Source organism: Ceratotherium simum, chromosome 11 (genome assembly GCF_057802395.1).
Source record: "Ceratotherium simum simum isolate JZ-2026a chromosome 11, ASM5780239v1, whole genome shotgun sequence".
Classification (NCBI taxonomy): Eukaryota; Metazoa; Chordata; class Mammalia; order Perissodactyla; family Rhinocerotidae; genus Ceratotherium; species Ceratotherium simum.
Window position 1 is genome coordinate 44,149,919 of NC_141910.1, and position 23,031 is coordinate 44,172,949.

The 23,031-nt window shown below is 37.7% G+C and overlaps 1 protein-coding gene across 2 annotated transcripts in view; it reads right to left on the reverse strand.

Annotated features, from left to right (window-relative positions):
• The window catches only part of RMDN2 (regulator of microtubule dynamics 2), a 91,588-nt gene that overhangs the window by 11,318 nt on the left and 57,239 nt on the right, over positions 1 to 23,031 (reverse strand). For both annotated transcript variants that reach the window (XM_087436879.1, XM_087436878.1), the window contains exons 6-10: positions 16,189 to 16,264; positions 14,756 to 14,833; positions 11,462 to 11,560; positions 597 to 650; positions 428 to 508 (exon numbers count right to left, since the gene is read on the reverse strand). In XM_087436879.1, the coding sequence (XP_087293005.1) occupies positions 428 to 508; positions 597 to 650; positions 11,462 to 11,560; positions 14,756 to 14,833; positions 16,189 to 16,264 (388 nt within the window). The remainder of the gene's footprint in view (positions 1 to 427; positions 509 to 596; positions 651 to 11,461; positions 11,561 to 14,755; positions 14,834 to 16,188; positions 16,265 to 23,031) is intronic.

The window sequence follows — 23,031 nt, forward strand, 5'->3', positions numbered from 1 at the left end:
AGGACAGCCGCATGCTGCTGTGAGCTGGGGACTGATGACGGCAACCCCAGGACACTGCTCTTGCTCCAGGATGGGCAGCCTGTCTAGCCTGTTTGCCGCCTATGGTAGTTTAATCACCAGCTCCCCAGAATTATGCTGTGCTCCCTCCTTCCTAGTGGGGCTTACCCCATCCCCACTTGTAACAACTAACAAGCATCAGGATGTTTTACCTGCTAGCCCATGATTTGCACGTCCCTTTAAGATACAAGGGATCTACCGGTGAATGGGTACCTATAGCAATTTAAAAAGTTCATAGTACACGTTAAATCCAAGTCGAAATGTTTTAGGATAGAAGAAAACTCCAGATGTGTCTAAGCCAGTTGTTCATGTCTGAAGCTGGATTAGTAGTGACAAAATAATGGCACTCATTGCCACCGTTTGGACTTACTTCTTTGGTTACACAAGGAAGCAACACTGCCAAATCACAGAACTTCACAGCATCATCAATTTGTTCAAGATCGATATAACACTAGAAATGAAAAATAATCAATATTAAAGGTAATCACATTTTTACGTAATGGATTCAAAGTGATCTGAAAAAGAATGGTCTTTATTACCTTGGCCAAGAACACGTAATTGGACTTAGAAAAACCAGGGTGTAGTTCTTCAACCTGATTTTCAGAGAATACAGAAAAGAGAATAAGGGCAATATTAAAATGATGACAGTAACAACAAATGAAGAAGATATATTTCAATAAGTCAAATATTAACCAAATTGCCCCAAGAATTTAGGTTGGCTGTGTCACATCCGAAGTGTTTTATCATTTCAAGTATTCTTTGGGTGGAAATACAGCTTTTGAGCTTATCCATTAAAATGAAATTATTATTATGGTCAGAAAGCTTACAAAGCAACGAGCTACTTTAAGGTCTGGGGATTCCTTTGTATAAGCATCTTCCTCTCTTTTCCTTCTTTATTCTTTCTCTCTTTCCCTTTCAAGAACAAAAACAACTGGTGATACACTCTGCCCAGGACAAGTCCTCTACAGTTTACAATCTACTGAGGAAACCAGAGTAGAGCGTGACTGGCATCCCATGACAAGCATCTTCCACTACATTAATACTTGATTTCAACACATTCCACGTGAGAGGAATAATATCTGAAGTCCATCACATCAAGTACTTTTAAAGAAAAGACAGATCCTGAAACAACTAATCCGAGTAGTAGACCTATGTGCAGATTTTAATAAGTGGGTGTTATGAAGGTACTTTACTCCTCATCTACTAATCTCTATGTACCAGTTTCTTTTCTTTATCTCCAGTAAATAAGAATTCTTTCAGGTAGATGGTATTACTACCAGACAGCTCTTCTTAGAACCAAAGTCAGTCTTCGTATCAGAGCCAGCTTTTGCTGTTGTAAAGGCCTAGGCAAGTAAGCTCCCAACCTGACCCCAGTCTGCAACCCGGAGGGATGTAGGACCCAACAGAAGATGAACACTTTTAAAAATTTACAAAACATGCTATTTTTTTTACAAGATACAAACAATCCAGACATTTCCAAAATTAAAAAGTAAAAGTTTCTCCATTCTAATTTTATTCTCAATTTCAATCTCACTCCCCAGGGGTAACCACTCTCAACAGTTTGACATCCATCCTACAAGACCTTTTACCAGGCACAGGCAAACCAAAAAAAACCCATATTGGTTTTTGGAAAAAAAAAAGAGGGGGGGCTGGCCCGGTGGCGTAGTGGTTAAGTTCGCGCGCTCCGCTGTGGTGGCCCAGGGTTTGCGGGTTTGGATCCCAGGCGCGGACTGCTCATCAAGCAATGCTGTGGCGGCGTCCCACATACAAAATAGAGGAAGACTGGAACGGATGTTAGCTCAGGGACAATCTTCCTCAAGCAAAAAGAGGAAGATTGGCAACAGATGTTAGCTCAGGGCCAGTCTTCCTCACCAAAAAAAAAGAAGGGACCATTTTCTACGTATCGGTCCAAAATGTTTTTCTACACCACATATCACAGATACATTTTCGTGTTAGCATACACAGATCTACCTCATTGTTCCTAAGAGCCATACTTCATACTACACATATACCATAATTAAATTAAGCATTCCCTATTAAACTTTTAGACTTATTTTTCACTATTACTAATAATGATCAATGAACATACTTGCTCCCATATGCTTGTGTACAAGTGTGATATCTGCAGGAGAGTTTCCTAGAAGGTGAGCTGATGAGTGAAAGGATACATACATTTTAAAGGTGGATACCAACAGGGGAATCCAAGACCCAGGGTGCTGAGGAGTGCTCCAACACCTTGTGAGAACACATCTCTTGTAAAGGACATTTACTCTCTACAGAGTCGAAAGGGAAGGGTCCTGGGAGGAGGGGGACCAAGTCTCTTGAGCTGGGGAGCCAGACTGGGTGTAACTCTTTAAGATTGAGTAGATGAACAGTGTGTAGATCTGGCTAGAACCGGCCAGTGAGACAGCAAGGCTGCCAACAGACCGAAGGAAGTTGTTAAATTCAGTCCTGGTTAGAGCCTTGAAAGCCCTCTAGAGCCATCCATAGTGCTGATGGAGTCTGGTTCTCCTGCTGCTTCTCTCTTGTCCAATTATTTCCATTTCTACTCAAGTTTACTAAGTGCATTTCTTGAGTCATTCTAATAAGAAGGACCTAGATTAAATTTCATTCAATTGTATCTTCTTCTCTGTCCAGTAGTTGCCCCGGTTCTGTCCAAATCCTATCTAGATAACTTGCCCCAACATATGCACAAAAGCAGATTCTTATTTCTTCATTGTTGGCATTTTAATTCTGCATATATACCTTAACACTTATGTTTAATTAACCAGAATGATTATAAATCAGAACATCTTTTTGCTCTCATGGTTAAAAAAAAGAAGCCCAAAGGAACACAGGCAGGCTGCTAACAACACCAAATTCCTAAAATGTAGCGGATTCTGACGTTTTACCAAAGGCCTTAGCTGAATAACGAGGAAGGTAGTGTTACTCAGTACAATGTTCTAATTAAGGGGCAGTTTCTAGCTGGGCTCTTAGAACACTCTTTCATGACACCTGGCAGAGATTATTGCACTAGTTTACTTGGTCTTGGCTGTCCAGTTTCCCTGGAGGCAGGAGCTGTGTTGATCGTTTCTGTGTTCTCTATATTAGACACTCTGTTTGGTACTAGGTATGTGCTTAATAAACGTTGCTAAATAAATTAGCTTTGTTTTAAACCATCTCATAATCTCATGCAGCAGCCCTCCATCATATCAAGACACAGAAGAAGGCTCTGCAGCTGGTGAAACCACTAACGGAGATTCAGGGATCATATGATGGCAAACAGTGGGTGAATTCAGGGTGGCCTGTCCCCCAACATTGCCACACCTGTCATCTACTACACACACCCATCCACTGGTCCAGTGGTCCTCAACCATGCCATGGGCTGCACACTGGCATTGCCTTGAGAGCTTTAGAAACACTGATCAAGCTTTAAAAACACTTACCATATGACCCAACAATTCTACTCCTAGGTACTTACTCAAGAAAAATTTAAAAATGTCTACACAAAAGCTCGCATATAAATGTTCACAGAAGCCCTATTCAGAATAGCCCCAACTGAAAACAACTCGAACGTTCACCAATAAGTAAATGCAGAAGCAAATTGTGGTATATTTATATAGTGGAATATTTCTAGACAATAAAAATAAACTACTGATACATTCAATAAAATGAATTAATCTCAAAACATTATGCTGAGCAAAAGAAGTCACATACACACAAAGTACAAGCTCTACAATTCCATTTATATAAAATTTTAGAATAGGCAAAACTAATTAATCTATAGAGACAGAAGGCAGATCAGTGGTTGCTTGGAGAAGGGGGTGGGAGGAATTGACAGCAAACAGCAAAGGGGCAAAGATAACTTTAGCGTGACGGAAATGTTCTATCTCTTGAAATGATGCTGGTTACATGAGTATACAAATTTGTCAAACTTCACCGAACTGCACACTTAAAATGGGTGCATTTTATTGTATATAAACTATACCTTAATATATTCAGATATTCTGAAATAATTAGTCTGGGTTGTGGCCTGGGCTGGCATTTTTTTTTATTGATGTCATAATAGTTTACAACATTGTGAAATTTTAGTTGTACACTATTGTTTGTCAGTCACCATATAAATGCACCCCTTCACCCCTTGTGCCCACCCCCCACCTCCTTCTCCCGGTAACCACCAAACTGTTCTCTCTGTCCGTGTGTTAGTTTATCTTCCACATATGAGTGAAATCATGCACTGTTTGTCTTTTTCTATCTGGCCTATTTCATTTAACATAATACTCTCAGGTTCATCCATGTTGTTGCAAATGGGACAATTTCATCTTTTTTTATGGCTGGGTAGTATTCCATTGTATATATATACCACATCTGCTTTATCCAATCATCAGTCGAGGGACACTTGGGTTGCTTCCACTTCTTGGCTATAGTGAATAATGCTGCAATGAACATAGGGGTGCATAAGCCTCTTTGGATTATTGATTTCAGGTTCTTTGGATAAATACCCAGTAGTGGGATAGCTGGATCATAAGGTATTTCTATTTTTAATTTTTTGAGGAATCTCCATACTGTTTTCCATAGAGGCTGCACCAGTTTGCATTCCCACCAGCAGCAAATTAGGGTTCCTGTTTCTCCACAACCTCTCCAACATTTGTTATTTTTTTTCTTGGTGATTATAGCCATTCTAATGTGTGTAAGGTGATATCTTAGTGTAGTTTTGATTTGCATTTTCCTGATGATTAGTGATGTTGAACATCTTTTCATGTGCCTATTGGCCATCTGTATATCTTCCTTGGAAAAATGTCTGTTCATATCCTCTGCCAATTTTTTGATCGGGTTGTTTGCTTTTTTGTTGTTCAGTTGTGTGAGTTCTTTATATTTGATGGAGATTAATCCTTTGTTGGATATATGATTTGCAACTATTTTCTCCTAGCTGGTGGGTTGTCTTTTCATTTTGATCCTGGTTTCATTTGCCTTGCAGAAGCTCTTTAGTCTGATGAAGTCCCACTTGTTTATTTTTTCTTTTCTTTCCCTTGTCTGAGTAGACAGGGAATTAGAAAAGATCCCTCTATGACCCATGTCAAAGAGTGTACTGCCTATGTCTTCCTCCAGGAGTTTTATAGTTTGAGGTCTTACCTTCAAGTCTTTGATCCATTTTGAGTTAATTTTTGTGTATGGTAAAAGAAAATAGTCTACTTTCATTCTTTTGCATGTGGCTCTCCAGTTTTCCCAGCACTATTTATTGAAGAGAATTTCCTCTCTCCATTGTATGTTCTCAGCTCCTTTGTCGAAGATTAGCTGTCCTTAGATATGTGGTTTTATTTCTGGGCTTTCGATTCTGTTCCATTGATCAGTGTGTCTGTTTTTTTTATCAATACCATGCTGTTTTGTTTTTGTTTCTTTTTGTGAGGAATATCAGCCCTGAGCTAACATCCGTTGCCAATCCTCCTCTTTTTGCTGAGGAAGATTGGCCCTGGGCTAATATCCATGCCCACCTTCCTCTATTTTATATGGGATACCGCCATAGCACGGCTTGACAAGTGGTGCGTTGGTCCACACCTGGATCCGAACCTGTGAACCCTGGGCCGCTGAAGCAGAGCACGTAAACTTAACCACTACGCCACCAGCCCCGCCTCCATGCTGTTTTAATTATTATAGCTTTGTAGTATATTTTGAAGTCAGGGATTGTGATGCCTCCAGCTTTGTGCTTTTTTATCAGAATTGCTTTAGCTATTCGGGGTCTTTTGTTGCCCCATATGAATTTTAGTATTCTTTGTTCTATGTCCGTAAAGAATGTCATTGGGATTCTGATTGGGATTGCACTGAATCTGTAGATTGCTTGAGGTAGTATGGACATTTTAACTATGTTTATTCTTACAATCCATGTGCATGGGATATCTTTCCATTTCTTTATGTCATCATTGATTTCTTTCAATAATGTCTTATAGTTTTCATTGCATAGGTCTTTCACCCCCTTGGTTAAATTTATTCCTAGATATTTTATTCTTTTTGTTGCAATTGTAAATGGGATTGTCTTCTTGAGTTGTCTTTCTGTTAGTTCATTATTAGTGTATAGAAATGCAACTGATTTTTGTAAGTTGATTTTGTACCTGGCAACTTGACTGTAGTTGTTGATTATTTCTAATAGTTTTCCAATGGATTCTTTAGGGTTTTCTGTATATAAAATCATGTCATCTGCAAACAGCGAGAGTTTCACTTCTTCATTGCCTATTTGGATTCCTTTTATTCCTTTTTCTTGCCTAATTGCTCTGGCCAAAACCTCCAGTACTAGGCTGAACAGGAGTGGCAAGAGTGGGTATCCTTGTCTTGTTCTTGTTCTTAGAGGAATGGCTTTCAGTTTTTCTCCATTGAGTATGATGTTGGCTGTGGGTTTGTCATGTATGGCCTTTATTATGTTGAGGTACTTTCCTTCTATGCTCATTTTGTTGAGTTTTTATCATAAATGGATGCTGTACCTTGTCAAATGCTTTCTCTGCATCTATTGAGATGATCAAATGGTTTTTATTCCTCGTTCTGTTAAGGTAGTGTATCACATTGATTGATTTGTGGATGTTGAACCATCCCTGTGTCTCTGGTATAAATCCCACTTGATCATGGTGTATGATCCTTTTAATGTGTTGCTGCATTCAGTTTGCCAATATTTTGTTGAGGATTTTTGCATCTATGTTCATCAGTGATATTGGCCTATAATTTTCCTTCTTTGTATTGTCCTTGTCTGGCTTTGGTATCAGGGTGACATTGGCCTCATAGGATGTGTTAGGAAGTTTTCCATCTTCCACTATTTTTTGGAATAGTTTGAGAAGGATAGGTATTAAATCTTCTTTAAATGTTTGGTAAAATTCTCCAGAGAAGCCATCTGGTCCTGGACTTTTATTTTTCGGGAGGTTTTTGATTACTGCTTCAATCTCTTTACTTGTGATTGGTCTATTCAGATTCTCTATTTCTTCTCGATTCAGTTTGGGAGGCTGCATGAGTCTAAGAATTTATCCATTTCTTCTAGACTGTCCAATTTGTTGGCATATAGTTTTTCATAGTATTCTCTTACAATCTCTTGTATTTCTGTGGTATCCGTTGTGATTTTTCTTCTTTCATTTCTAATTTTATTGATTTGAGCCTTCTCTCTTTCTTTCTTAGTGAGTCTGGCTAAGGGTTTGTCAATTTTGTTTATCTTCTCAAAGAACCAGCTTTTGTTTCATTGATCCTTTCTACTGTTTTTTCGGTTTCAACTTCATTTATTTCTGCTCTAATTTTTATTATTTCCCTCCTTCTGCTAACTTTGGGCTTTGTTTGTCCTTCTTTTTCTAATTCTTTAGGTGTAGTTTAAGGTTGCTTATTTGGGATTTTTCTTGTTTGTTAAGGTGGGCCTGTATTGCTATGAGTTTCTCTCCCAGGACCACTTTTGCTGCATCCCATATGAGTTGGTATGGTGTATTTTAATTTTCCATTGTCTCCACATATTTTTTGATTTCTCCTTTAATTTCTTCAATGATCCTTTTGTTGTTCAGTAGCGTGTTGTTTACTCTCCAAATCTTTGTCAATTTCCCAGTTTTTTTCTTGTAGTTGATTTCTAGTTTCATAGCATTATGGTTGGAAAAGATGCTTGTTATCATTTCAATCTTCTTAAATTCACAGAGGCTTGCCTTGTTTCCCAACATACAGTCTATCCTTGAGAATATTCCATGTGCGCCTGAGAAGAACATGTAATCAGCTGTGTTTGGATGGAGTGCTCTCTGTATATCTATTAAGTCCATCTCATCTAGTTTTTCGTTTAAGTCTACTACTTCCTTCTTGACTTTCTGTCTGGATGATCTATCAGATCATCAATATCAGTTGGATATTTCTCAGAGAATTTCTTTATTTCTTTTTAGTCTTAGTTCTCTCTCCTCCTCCACCTGGAGCATTTCTGCATTCCTATTCTCAATATTGCTAATTCTTTCTTCCATATTGTCAGCTCTGTTCTTTAAGGATTCCAGATTTTTCTTTATCTCCTCCATTGTGTTTTTCATCTCCAACATTTCTAATTAGTTTTTCTCTATAGTTTTAATCTCTTTTGTGAAGAAGTTCCTGATTTCATTGAATTGTCTATCTGTATTTTCTTGTAGTTCATTGAGCTTTTTTATGATAGCTATTTTGAATTCTCTGTCATTTAGGTTATAATTTTCTGTGCCTTCAGGATTGATTTCTGGATGCTTGTCATTTTCCTTCTGGTCTCGAGATTTAATATATTTTTGCATACTGCTTGAGGGATGGGCTTATTTTTCCTCATTCTGAAAATATCTGGTTGCAGCTTCCACCTGCTGCCACCAGGTGGGGGTCAAGAGCTGTGTATTCTAAGCCCACCACGATCTGTGGGTGCTCTGGCCCACTGGCTGTGCTGGTGCTCCAGGTGGGGGGAGGGGCTCTTTCTTTCACCTGCCTGATCCCGGGGTTCTTCCTTCACTATCTGCTGTCCTGCGGTGCAGGCTTGATGAAGACACCCCCACAACAGTTCAGTCTCCTCTGTATGGGAATTTCCCACAGGCTGTGAGAGAACTTGGAGAGCAACAATTTTCCTGCAGAGAGCTGCCCCTTCTTCCTCTCAGAGAGCCACATGGTCCCGGTCCCAGGGTCCCTGTCACTGGGGAAGGAGAGGCGTTCTCCTTGCCTCCTTCCACTTCCTCCAGGGGTACCTGGGCTGGCACCTTTTTAAAGCTCTCCAGATGATTCAAATGTATAGCCAAGGTTGAGAACCACTGCCCAAGAGAATCATGCCAGAATTTTGGATGAGGAGGAAAGCATGCTATAGTTTGCAAGAATTCCCACAGGGCATTCGTAGATGACAGCTGATCTAAAACCACCTCCCTAGATGTTTTGAGGCTGTGGAGGACCAGATTTCACTTGTTATAAGAGCAAAAGAATAGCAGCTAACATTTATTTTTTATTTTTATTTATTTATTTATTTTTGTGAGGAAGACTAGCCCTGAGCTAACATCCAATGCCAATCCTCCTCTTTTTTGCTGAGGAAGATTGGCCCTGGGCTAACGTCCGTGCCCATCTTCCTCCACTTTATATGGGATGCTGCCACAGCATGGCCTGACAAGTGGTGCATCAGTGCGCGCCCAGGATCCAAACTTGCGAACCCCGGGCCGCCGAAGCGGAGCACGTGCACTTAACCGCTGTGCCATCAGGCTGGCCCTTGCTAACATTTATTTTTAGTCAGAGCATTTTACATGCTAGACCCTGGGCCAAGAAAATTACAAGTATTATTTTATGCAATCTTCACGAAAACCATACAAAGTAGGTTATTATTATACCCTCTTTACAGATGAGGAATTTAAGATTAGGAGAAACAAAGAAACATGCCCAGGTCACACAGACAGGAAAAGGCTCAGGTCTCAAACTGTGTGATTCTAAAGCCAGTGCTCTTGATCCCTATAGGACCAAAGTGGATGGCTCTGGGGAAACATTCCTGGCCCCTGTGAACCCTCTTTGTAGGGGGGGCGGGCAGGAGTCCTACAGTCTGGGTTTCAACAACACCTTCTGTCAGGTCCAGGGGTTCCTGACCCTCCAGGGGGTGGGATCCACAGTCTGTGCTGTTTCCTTTTCCTCCCCTCCACCTCCCGGATTTCTTAGCTCCTCCACACCCTTAGCCCTCAGCACTCTAGCTCCGCAGCACCCTCAGCTGCTGCAGTAAATATGGGGAGAAGCATTCCTGATGCCTCCTCACTCTCTTGACAAATACCGCAGAATGCATTTTCAGACAGAATCTACGTCATGACTGAATGTTGAAGTCCCCAAGATGGTTTGCCAAGGTGTTTACATTTTAATGAAGTTAAAATTCTGTGAGCTTTTATTGAGCACTTTACTGGGTGCTGGGCACTCCCTCAGCCATTTATTTGTATTAACTTATTTAATCTTCACAATAACACTGTAAGTCAGGTCTATTATCTCCATGTTACTGACTAAATTGAGAGAAAGAGGCTCAGTAACTTGCCCAATGTTCAGCAGCCAGTAAGTGGGAGAACTGGGATCTAACTAGGTGGTCTGGTTCCAGTTTGTAATCATTACCTCTACATTATTGCACCTCTTACCACTTTCGATTTTATCTGTGTAATATTTCAGGTACATTAGCACCTTAAGAACTTTTGTGCAGTGTCCCGAAAACCTGACTCCCCAGTTATAACTTTGATACCATGAAGAAATGAATTTCAAGTTCATGTGACATTTTTGCTAATTAACTTAGCACCTTTTATAAATCATTTATCTTAAATATACCATGATCTATATGCTTATAAAATTTAAAATGGGAGACCAAATTCTCAGTGGTAGAAAAAAGTGAAGATATGGGGATGATGTGGTCTTAGATTTCATTCATATCTTTGATTTGCCATCATGTGACACTGGAAAAAATTAAATTGCCGAGGTCTTGATTCCTTTTTTATAAAACAAAAAAGATGATATTAAGTAAAAAATAAGAAATGTATGGTCCTTGTGCCCTTATCCCCTGAACTCTTTTCTGTTGGGCTCGTGCTTGATCTCAGAACACTTATTTTTCACAAAGCACTCTAGGCAGCCGCTAGCCCTTGTTCAGAAATGGAAAGTGCGATGAAACCTATTTGCCATCTTAGACCATATGATCTCTAAATTCCCCTCTTGGTTCTACAAAATTGATCCCTACAATACAACAAAAATATTAACATGTACAATATGTTGGACAATACAGTTCAGCGCCTGATTTGGTCTATATTGTTATAAATCTGCAATAGGTAGGTGGGGAAATAAAAAACATCTGAGTATCTATAAGATTCTATAATTGGTTCCAGGGAAAGTTGACGGGATTAGCTCAATAGGAAGTTGAGTACATGGGGAGAATATTACACATTTACACGTGCACACACATGTATGACTGTTCAGCATTTTATTAACACAGCCAATTATACATTTTTAAGTCAGGATTGAAATACTGGTTTGGTCTGATGCCCCAAGAATGTTCCATAGAACTGTCCGCAACTTATAGAGTGGCTTTTAAAATAACTCTTCCTTTTGGCATCTTTCAGCTCTTTAAGATTAAACTGTTTCTATATGAGGCTAATCAGGGGTATTTGGGACAAAGTCTAATAATCAGGACATGAATGCTTTTGCATATGTTCGCACGCCCTGGAGAGTTGCTCTTGGATTTGGTAGTAAGGGCTACCAAAACTAGGACCCGGGGCATGACTAGCTGCTCCAAGAAGTAATGTAGATTTAAGACATAAGTCACATTATGAGAGGCTTAAAACACAACATGCCAAAACTAGGATTCAACCTCGGGCTTCAGTTAGAGATCTATAAATGGACAAGAGAAAGATTTCCTTGGCGACAAGCGTAGGAGGGAATGGTGCAGATAGTAGCTAGTCTGACACTAAAAGACTAGATAGACAAAATATACCTTAAGGAAATTTTGCAAAGCTTCCTCTACAGTTGAGGATGGTATTTTTCCAAACAGAGTAGCAGCCATTTTTTTCTCAATCCAGCTCAGTTTTGAGACCTGCAAATACATAGCAACATCACTCTTAGAAAGCTATTCACCTTCTGAATGAATAATCTCCCCAGTTAGATACATGTGTGTATGTATATATGTATGTATATGTGTATAATATAATATATATAAATATAAATACATATCCATAAATAATACATACGAAAGATGTCACCTTTATGGTATTAATATTTTGCCTTCCTTTTTCATAATTCTAACAAACTATGAGCTCTAAAAGCACTGGTTAAAAAACCAATTTGAAATACTCATGATAAGGAGATCTGTGTTCAATCAGAGAAAAGTAGGTAGAGTGGGGGGAATAATGCAGATCTTGTTTGTTCGTCTGATTCATGATTCTGAGATGACCGCAAGGTCATATTTTTTGCACTGAGTGTAGTGGCTACAGGACCCTGCTTTTGCTCTCTTCCTGCCGACTCCATGCTGCCAACCCGACCTAGAGCGCAGCATCTCAGAGATGTAAACAGAATGAGGATCCTCAACCCAGAGGGAGTGTAGAGTGAGGGCCCAGTATACATATTTACAATCTAGGAGTTTTTTTTTAACCAATAACCAACAAAGTTAAATTTCATATTACCATTTATTTTTTGCTTTCTTTTTAATATTTTTTATTTTACCCAAAGATGAATATTAGGTGTTTATCATAAAAGATTAAATGGATTCAGAAATGAATACTTAAAAGGGCATGATGCAGTTGATGCTCTCCCCAGCCCCATCAAGTGTCTTCCTCCCAATCCAATCCCATCTTCAAGGTTTCCAGGCAGCCATTAACCTCTATTTAAAAAAAAATTATTCCCTTGCTTTTCTACATAATGTTACTTATTGCTATGATTATTTTTGCTTTTTTTGAACTTTAAAAAAAATATGTTGTTTATTTCCTTCTACAAGTTATTTTTTCACTTAACATTATAGTTTTAAGATTTCCTCCTGGTTGGTAAGTGTAACTGAAGCTCAGTCTTTTAAATAACTGTGAAATATTCCATCATTAAAACATACATCAACAATTTTTCATCCACTCTTTTGTCAATTGACATTTGGGTCCTTTCCATTTTTTTGCTCTTAGGAACATGGCTGCCACAGGCATTCTTGTACATGCCTGCTGAAGCACATACACAAGAGTTTCTCTAGGGTAGGCAGCAGTGTGGGTCATATGGTAGGCAAATAATTAAATTTAAAAGATAATATGCAATTGTTTCCAAGGTGGTTGTGCCAATTTATGCTCCCACAACAATGTAAGAATTTCTGTGGCTCCATATCCTTGCAATATGTCATATTGATATTTTTAAATTTTATCAAATGAGTAGGAATAAAATGGTATCTCCTTGTGGTTGTAATTATCATTTCCTATTATTTCTAATTTCAAGATTTACATTTTTAAGTTGTTTTTTTAACTTCTATTTTAATTGCATTATGATCAGAAAACCTGTATGATATCAATTCTTTGAAATTTATTAAGACTTGCTTCATGATCTCATATATAGACAGTTTTGTAAACATTCTATATATGCCTGAAAAATGTGTATCCTCCAACGGCTAGGTACATATTTTCATATATGTTTATTAGATCAAGGTTATTAAATGTGAGGCTCCAATGTTTTACATACTTACTAATTCTTTTTTTGTTTGTTTGTTTTTCTTATTCTATTAATTAACCAGAAGAGGTGGGTGAAAATTTACCACCATGTGGTATCCTTACTTACCTTCCATGTCTTTTCATCTCTCCTTCATATTTTCTATCTCTGTTCCTCTGTGCTGCATTGCAGGCAACTTTTTCAGATTTATCTTAAAGTTTGCTAATTCTTTCTTTAGCAGTGCTAAATTTTTCCATTGAGTTTTCTTTTAACATCAAATAATATACTTTTTGTACCAAAAATTGTTTCATCTTTTTCAAATCTACCTGGTCATTTTTGTAGTCTCATGTTCCCCATCCATTTTTCCCCCTAATTCTTCTAATTTTTAAAAACACATTATATGGATAACTGTTTAATCTTTTGCATTCCATGCTTCCAAAATCTGAAGTCCTTTTAGATCTATTTCTATTCTTTTTTCGTTTCTGTTGACTATCATTCCTGATGGCTTATATCTTTGTATATTCTATTATTTTTTACCGTAAGCCCATTATTGTTGGGTCACTCTGTAAGAGTTTTTAAGGCCTGTGTGAAGTTACGTTCCTCTAGGGAGGGTTAGCATTAGCTTCTGCCATTTATCTGTGGCATGAACATGCAGTTCCATTTTGAATTAAAATTTCCTTCTTGGGTTTTTTAAGCCTAAACAAGTAATGTACATTCAAGGCCCAGACTCATGTGAAGTTGACTCAATGGTTTTTAAATCTTAGGGGAGGTCTCCTGCCTTCATGAAGAATCAGATTCTTAATATTTAAAACTGGCCTAATAAAAACTGCTTCCAGGGCTGTTATAAGGATTAAACAAGATAAGAAATATAAAGTATAAAATGCACATCTGATAAATAGCAGGTGTTCAATAAAAGCAAGCTTCCTTCTTCATCCCTAACCCTCTTCAAGTCTCAATTAAAAAGCTTCCTCTTTTGCCTCCCCTAATTTTCTCATCCAGAAACAGCATTTCTCTTCATGGTAATTTTTTCATGCATCTGTTAAGATATATTTTCACGTTCTGCTAATTTCCCATGAATGAATGTCATTTAAGACACTGGGTCTTAGACTTACCAGCTGCCTTTGTATTTATCTCTATACATCTCATGTCCCCTTCTAAACTAAGTTCCTTGATGACCAGGGCAGTGTTGTATTTATTTTCTGCCCAGTGAGCACATAATTTACGCTCATTAAGCTCCCATAACTGAAAAAAGTCCTCCCAGGAAACAGAGAATAGTGCACCAGTAGAGGGCGCATGTGGGTCGGCGGCAGATCACCACCTGAGAGAGCACGAAGGGAGTCAGTATGACTGCTGCAGGGGAAGGGAAGGGCAGGAAAGGAAAAAGTATACATGCATATGTAAAGTATACAGCATATACATATATGTAAAGTATACAGCACATACATGCTGTATATAACTTAATACATAAGTTACAAACTCGAAAAGTATGTATTGATTTTATCATTTTCCCCACAGTAAGCGCTACATAAAACAGTAAAAGAATAAGTCACTGAAAATACATCATGTAACCATAGTATATTCAAATAAGATTTATAAATAAAAGCATTCAACTTACAGTATAACAGTATCTTCCCTTGAGGTAATACAAAAAGGGTTCTTCAGGTAAAAATTGGATTGCTTTATCTAGATGTTCCTGAAAGAAAATGTGAAAGAAATATCATCTCCCCAGTTTCAGGAGGTGTTGAATGGAACTGTGCCCAGTAAATTCAAAGGAGCTTTCCCATGTTGTTTCTTTCCCCTCTTCAATCCCTACCATTAATATAATTAAGTCTTATCAATAATTCATTTACTAAAAATGATTGCTACAACTAGAACCAGAACTGTGAATATGATTTAATAAGGCTACAGATAAAGTCAAAATATCACTATAAAAATAGGAAACATCCGAGTCACATTTTTGTCTGTCCATGACTTGCCTAGCTAATACTTATTGATTCAGAGGCAAATATCAAATAATTAGGGTATAATGGGGGAAAGAATAGCAGAACTGGGTGGGAGAGGCATCTACTCCACTGACATTACCAAAACGGTTATAGGGAGCTGGCAAACAAAGAATTCTTTGCCCATCCCTATAACTATTTGACCCTGAGAGGTTATTTATTGAGCTATTATAACTAGAAGCACATTATGAATGATGTGTAAATGCATTACTTATTTTACTCATCCATCGTGGTAGATTTAAGCCCTAGATTGGATTCTACTCCGCCCACCAAATCAACATGCAGAGCTCATGACCAAAAGGCAAATCTTCTATATATATAAATATATATCTATTTTTTTTGGTGAGGAAGATTAGCCCTGAGCTAACATCTGTGGCCAATCCTCCTTTTTACTGAGGAAGATTGGCCCTGGGCTAACATCTGTGCCCTGCTTTATATGTGGGACGCCTGCCACAGCATGGCTTGATAGCTCCGCACCTGGGATCCAAACCCGCGAACCCTGGGCTGCCGAAGCGGAATGCGCAAACTTAACCACTACGCCACCAGGCTGGCCCCAATCCTGTATCTTTGAATAAATAATACTCATCTACTACATGACTTCTTTCAGCATCTAGAATAATAATAATCTTTAATCACACAAATAATTTGATTCTTTTTGGCACAGTACTATTTAAAGACTATCATTTCAGGGCCAGCCCCATGGCGTAGCGGTTAAGTGCGTGCACTTCGCTGCTGGTGGCCTGGGTTTGGATCCCGGGTGCACACCGACACACTGCTTGTCAGGCCATGCTGTGGCGGCATCCCACATAAAGTGGAGGAAGCTTGGCACAGATGTTAGCTCAGGGCCAGTCTTCCTCAGGAAAACGAGGAGGATTGGCATGGATGTTAGCTCAGGGCTGATCTTCCTCACCAAAATAAAAAAAAATGACTATCATTTCATTTAAATGAAAAAGATAAATTCCTAGAGATTAATTTGTTGAATAATTTGGTTTGTACCTGTTAATGGAACATATAGCTACATTAAAACATTTTTAATATCAAGAAATACCTTGAAGCGATGTCCATAGTTGATTTTGTTTTGTAAGCCCTCAAACTCAGATACGTAGCCACACAAAACCGCGTACCTGAAAAGAATAAAAACAGTGGATATCGTGTGAACTTTTAATCAAATACCACCAAATGTAATATTTAAAAAATATCTCTAAAGTACTCACTAATATTTAACAAAAGTATTCATATAGAAGCAAAGGCCCTAAAAACAATACTTGACATTAACATGAGGTCGGTTTCCTCGTCTATAACTGGGGATACTAACACCATCTATCTCATACGTGTGTTGTGAGGGTAAAATACCTAAAACATGCGATTGCTTAGAATAGTGCCTGGCACAGAGTGAGTTTCAAGAAATGTTAGCTGCCGCTATTACCATCAGGAACATCAAAGTCACAAGGAGGCTCTCAGAAAAAGTCTAATCACAAAAGTATTAAACTGAAAAATGTATTGTGTTGACAGATCCCTGTTGCTTGTTAATAAAAATAAAAATAAAAATTTATTGGCCTCCTTTAATGTCATTTGAAAATAAAAATAAATATCATGACTACAAACAAAGTCAAATGTAATTTTAGAATATGCTTTTTCAAAAAATTCCCCATGTCCTTCAATTCTTCCGTGGACACAGTGCATTACTAGAATAGTGCATCTCATGGATTATTTACTTTTTTTCTATTGGAAATACAAAATTTACATAAATAATTATTTGACTATAAATTGAGTGCAATACTTGATTAGCAAATGCTTACTCTAAAAACTGAGGGATATATTACTTTTCATGTTCAGAGTGTTTCTGTCTATGTAAAAGTCTTCAGAGTATTTCAGAGTGTTTCTGTTTGAGGCAAAATATTCATTTACCTAAATACTTCAAGACTAGGTGTTAATTTTTACTTGCATTGTCATAAGTGAAATGAAAAACGTAATTTTGGGTGTTATTTATCTTGATTGTTTCTGTGGATAAGCATAATCTTCAAGTACAGAAATGAAGTGAACAATTTTCTTAATTTGGAACAGTAAGATCATTCCTGGACACAGATCACATAATTCACACACTTTATGCACAACCAATAAAATGGCCACTTTTCAGTTATTACTTCTTTGACCTCTTAATTTTCGTTTTTTATATAATCAATGGAATCTGCTACAGTAGAAACCAGTGATGACTAAATCACCCTAATAAGAGATGTGAGAATTTAACTAGATTAGGAAATACAACTACTCACAAATTCTAAAATCAGACTGTATTTCACATATATCTCTGCACCCACCAGAGATTGAGCATTTAAGATAAGAAACAGGAAAAAGACTCTCGGCTCCCCTGTGAAAACTGCTATTGCCGTCTGCGGCCTCACACGTTCTTTTGAAATTCTCCCTGTCATTCTGTTCTCTCATTCCTCCCACAGAGTTCCAGACTGTGGAGCAAAATTCCACACAACTACATTGCCAAACACCCCATTTTTGTTATGGGCATTATCATTTTCCAACTTATTTGGACTTAAAAACTTAGGCCACTTTTTTTTTTTTTTTGTGAGGAAGATCGGCCCTGAGCTAACATCTGCCAATCCTCCTCTTTTTGCTGAGGAAGACTGGCCCTGGGCTAACATCCATGCCCACCTTCCTCCAGTTTATATGGGACGCCGCCACAGCATGGCCTGACAAGCGGTGCCTCGGTGCGCACCCGGGAGCCGAACCGGCGAACCCCGGGCCGCCGCAGCAGAGCGCGTGCACTTAACCGCTTGTGCCACCATGCCAGCCCCGTTAGGCCACTTTTAAAAAAAATAATCTTTTATTTTAAAATAGCTTGAGATTTACAGGAAAGTTGCAAAGATAGTATGGGGAGTTTCCCTATACCCATATCCAGTTTTCTCTATTGTTCACATTTTACATTACTATAGTACATTTATCACAACTGTCCAATATTGACATACAATATTGATACATAATTTTCACAATGAACCAAAATTAATACATTAATATTAAGTAAACCCCATACTTTCTTTAAATTTCCATCTGTTTTCCCCCAATGTCCTTCAATTTTGGCACTTCTTTCCAACCCTCCTTCCATATTTATCCCTATTAATTAACACCTTGTTCAGTATCTCTTTCAACATGTGAAAATCTTTTGAATTACTAATGTCATCAATCATACACCCTGTTTCTCCGAATTTTGTGTTATTTGCAATGTTTATAAGCATACCTCCTATATCTTCAGCCACTGACAAAATAACCGAACACACTAGTGTCTAATATCTAAACCTGGAACCCTAGAATCATCTCCAGACTGACAACGATATTGTCAACAGTTATTTCGTCGAACAACTGAGGCTCAAACCCTTCTGTCAGCATGGGTAACCCAGAAGCTTGCCCACACTTCTCCGTCTTGTCCACAAGAACGTTATGAGGGAACTTGTCTTGTCTTGCTTAAATCCAGATATATGAGCTCAATTTCCCTACTCTATCTACTAGCAAAGAAATAAAAAACAGATCATGTCACATTTTTATAAAAATCTATGTTGGGCCTATTTGAACTTCCTCATCCAGAGATTCACAGAACAACTCAACTATTAGTACTGGAATCAAAGGAAAAGAGTCTATGTTCACTAATCTATGGTGGTGGAATCAATCTTCTATTCTCTGAAAATCAGAACTACTTATGCACCTCTCTAGGCTTTACAGTGCTCTCTCAGCACATTCTCTCCAAGTTACTTTGAGTGAAGGAAAAAAGAAAAAAACCATGATTTATGAATACTACTATACGATATATGTACATTTTTCCCTATAAGTAATCTGTCACTAGAGTCTTATATTTTTCACAAAACCTCTTTTTCCAAAGGTTCAATACTTCTTTTCTGGCAATTGATTCCACTTATGTTTGTGTGTGTGTGCGCGCGCGCGTGTGTCTGTGTGTGTTTTTACATTGTTCATCTTTAAAAATGTAATTTAAAATTTTATTTCGTAAACTCTCAGGTTGATGGAAACTCAGAAGAAAGTTAGTTCACAATATGGTCTATTACCTCCATCTAGAGGTTGCGCTAACTATACATGCTTTGACAAAAATTCTGTCTTTTCTTTACACTGATATTGAATATATCTTTAATAACTGGCAAACATTCTTGTTTCAACACTACTAAAATAACTCCATTAGTTTCCCTGCAGCACTTTTGATTTAGCATCAATGCTATTTATACTGAGAGGAAGAACAATGTAAAGAAGAAATACCGAGTACATAAGAATATAATACATGGTTTTTGTTTTTCCACTTATTGTGTGACCCTTGGTTACTACTCAACACATCACACACACACACACACACACACACACTGCCTTGCTTACCCTCTCTATAAAATGGAAACAGGTTGTTCTGTAAATGCCTATAAGGCATGTGGACATAATTTGTGAATGGTAGAGCACAACAAATACTTAAGACATTATAATTAAGATCAGGCCTATTTGGCTAACAAACTCCAAGTCTATTGGTGATTTTACTGTCTTGATGCTTGAAGTATTTCAGGCTGGTACAACAAAAACAACAGAATTTTATAGAATGCTTAAGTAGCCTTAAAGTTACAAAGCAATCTTGTTTTGGAAAAGATGGAGATGAAAAACAAGTCTTTTGTTTTTCAATTATTCCCTCAATGTTAATCCTTTACGATAATTATTCCTAAAGATTACATCTTTTATTTCAAACTGAAGGCTTATAAAGCATCACATAACCCTGTAAACCACAGGTCTGCAAACTTTTGCCACAGGGCTAGGCAGCAAACATTTTAGGCTTTGGGGTCAGAGAGTCTCTGTTGCAACTACTCAACTTCACCGCTGTGCACAAATGTATGGGCGTGGCTGTACTCCAATAAACTTATTTACAAAAGCTGGCAGTTGGATTTGGCCTAGAGGCTATAGCTTGCCATTTATGCTGAACGAATGAGAAAATGTCTTAACACACTGAAAGGTCCCAGCAGAAGACCTTTTCATGCCATTTTATTACAATTAATTATGGAATCAGTCAATCTAAATTTCACCTGTTGCTTCTCAAGACTAAGTTTTAATTTTTCTTTTTTTCATCCCCCTACTATTTAATTGAATGAGAACTCTTGCATTCAGTAGATACATTATAATACATTCTAAGAATTAAGATAAAATTGACATTCAAATTTATTAAATTTTATCAGCTGATTAGATTTTAATATTTTTTATTGATGTTTTAATAGTTTATCACATTGTGAAATTTTGGGCTGTACATTTTTGTTTGTCCATCACCATATGTATGTCTCCCTTCACCCCTTGTGCCCACCCCCTACCCCCATTGCACCTGGTAACCACAATAGAGTTTTCTCTGTCCATGTGTTGGTTTATATTCCACATAAGAGTGAGATCATACAGTGTTTGTCTTTCTCTTTCTGGCTTATTTGGCTTAACATAATACCCTCCAGGCCCATCCATGTTGCTGCAAATGGGATGATTTTGTCTTTTTTATGGCTGAGTAGTATTCCATTGTATATATATATATATCACTCTTCTTGATCCAATCATCAGTCAAGGGACATTTAGGTTGCTTCCACTTCTTGGCTATAGTGAATAATGCTGCAATGAACATAGGGGTGCATAAGCCTCTTTGGATTGTTGATTTCAGGTTCGTTGGATAAATTCCCAGTAATGGGATAGCTGGATCATAGGGTATTTCTATTTTTAATTCTTTGAGGAATCTCCATAGTGTTTTCCATAGAGGCTGCACCAGTTTGCATTCCCACCAGCTGTGTATGAGGGTTCCTGTTTTTCCCCATCCTCTCCAACATTTGTTGTTTTTTGTCTTGGTGATTATAGCCGTTCTAACAGGCGTGAGGTGATATCTTAGTGTTGTTTTGATTTGCATTTCCCTGATGATTAGTGAGGTTTAACATCTTTTCATGTGCCTATTGGCCATCTGTATATCTTCTTTGGAGAAGTGTCTGTTCATTTTCTCTGCCCATTTTTTGATCGGGTTGTTTGTTTTTTTGTTGTTCAGTTGTGTGAGTTCTTTATATGTTATGGAGATTAATCCCTTGTCAGATATATGTTTTGCAAATATTTCCTCCCAGCTGGTGGGTTGTCTGCTCATCTTGATTCTGGTTTTGTTTGTCTTGTAGAAGCTCTTTAATCTGACAAAGACCCACTTGCTTATTTTTTCTTTAGTTTCCCTAGTCTGGGTAGGCATGTCATCCGAAAAGATTCCTTTATGACCAATGTCAAATAGTGTGTTGCCTATATTTTCTTCTATGAGTTTTATAGTTTCAGGTCTCACCTTCAGGTCTTTGATCCATTTTGAGTTAATTTTTGTGAATGGCAATAAAAGATGGTCCACTTTCATTCTTTTGCATGTGGCTGTCCAGTTTTCTCAACACCATTTATTGAAGAGACTTTCCTTTCTCCATTGTATGTTCTTAGCTCCTTTGTCAAAAATTAGCTGTCCATATATGTGTGGTTTTATTTCTGGGCTTTCAATTCTGTTCCATTGATCTGTGTGTCTGTTTTTGTACCAGTACCATGCTGTTTTGATTACTATTGCTTTGTAGTATGTTTTGAAGTCAGGGATTGTGATGCCTCCAGCTTTGTTCTTTTTTCTTAGGATTGCTTTAGCTATTCGGGGTCTTTTGTTGCCCCTATGAATTTTAGTATTCTTTTTTCTATTTCCGTGAAGAATGTCATTGGGATTCTGATTGGGATTGCATTGAACCTGTAGATTGCTTTAGGTAATATAGACATTTTAACTATGTTTATTCTTCCAATCCATGTGCATGGAATGTCTTTCCATTTCTTTATGTCATCATCGATTTCTTTCAATAATGTCTTATAGTTTTCATTGTATAGGTCTTTCATCTCCTTGGTAAGATTTATTCCTAGATATTTTATTCTTTTTGATGCAATTGTAAATGGTATTATCTTTTTGAGCTCTCTTTCTGTTAGTTCGTTATTAGCATACAGAAACGCAACTGATTTTTGTAGATTGATTTTGTACCCTGCAACTTTGCTGTAGTTGTTGATTATTTCTAATAGTTTTCCAATGGATTCTTTAGGGTTTTCTATATATAAAATCATGTCATCTGCAAATAGTGAGAGTTTCACTTCTTCGTTGCCTATTTGGATTCCTTTTATTCCTTTTTCTTGCCTAATTGCTCTGGCCAAAACCTCCAGTACTATGTTGAATAGGAGTGGTGAGAGTGGGCAGCCCTGCCTCGTTCCTGTTCTCAGAGGAATGGCTTTCAGTCTTTCCCTGTTGAGTATGATGTTGGCTGTGGGCTTGTCATAAATAGCTTTTATTATGTTGAGGTACTTTCCTTCTATACCCATTTTGTTGAGAGTTTTTATCATAAATGGATGTTGTATCTTGTCAAATGCCTTCTCTGCATCTATTGAGATGACCATGTAAGAATTAAGATAAAATTGACATTCAAATTTATTAAATTTTATCAGCTGATTAGATTTTAATTTTTTTAAAGTAAAAACTGATACTGAATAAGAAATCATGTGAAACACAATAGAATAATTACTCTGTGTGTGTGAGTGTGTGTATGTGTCTGTGTTGATAAGATTTAACCTTGGGGTCAAATCCCAAGGCTATAAACAAGGCAATTAGTTCACAACAAAATGTGAAAGATTAACAAAAGAGCAGCAGCCAGATGAGTGGAAGACAGGAAACCCACTAAGGAAGAGTTAAGCATAATCTGTCCTCACAAGATGGATTTCAAGGTCCTTATGAAGCCCTCAGAGAAGATTCAACATTATTCCTCTATGAAAATTTGGAAGCTCAAATTGATAATAAATGTTCTCAAATTGAGGATTAATATTACATGTACATTTTTAACGC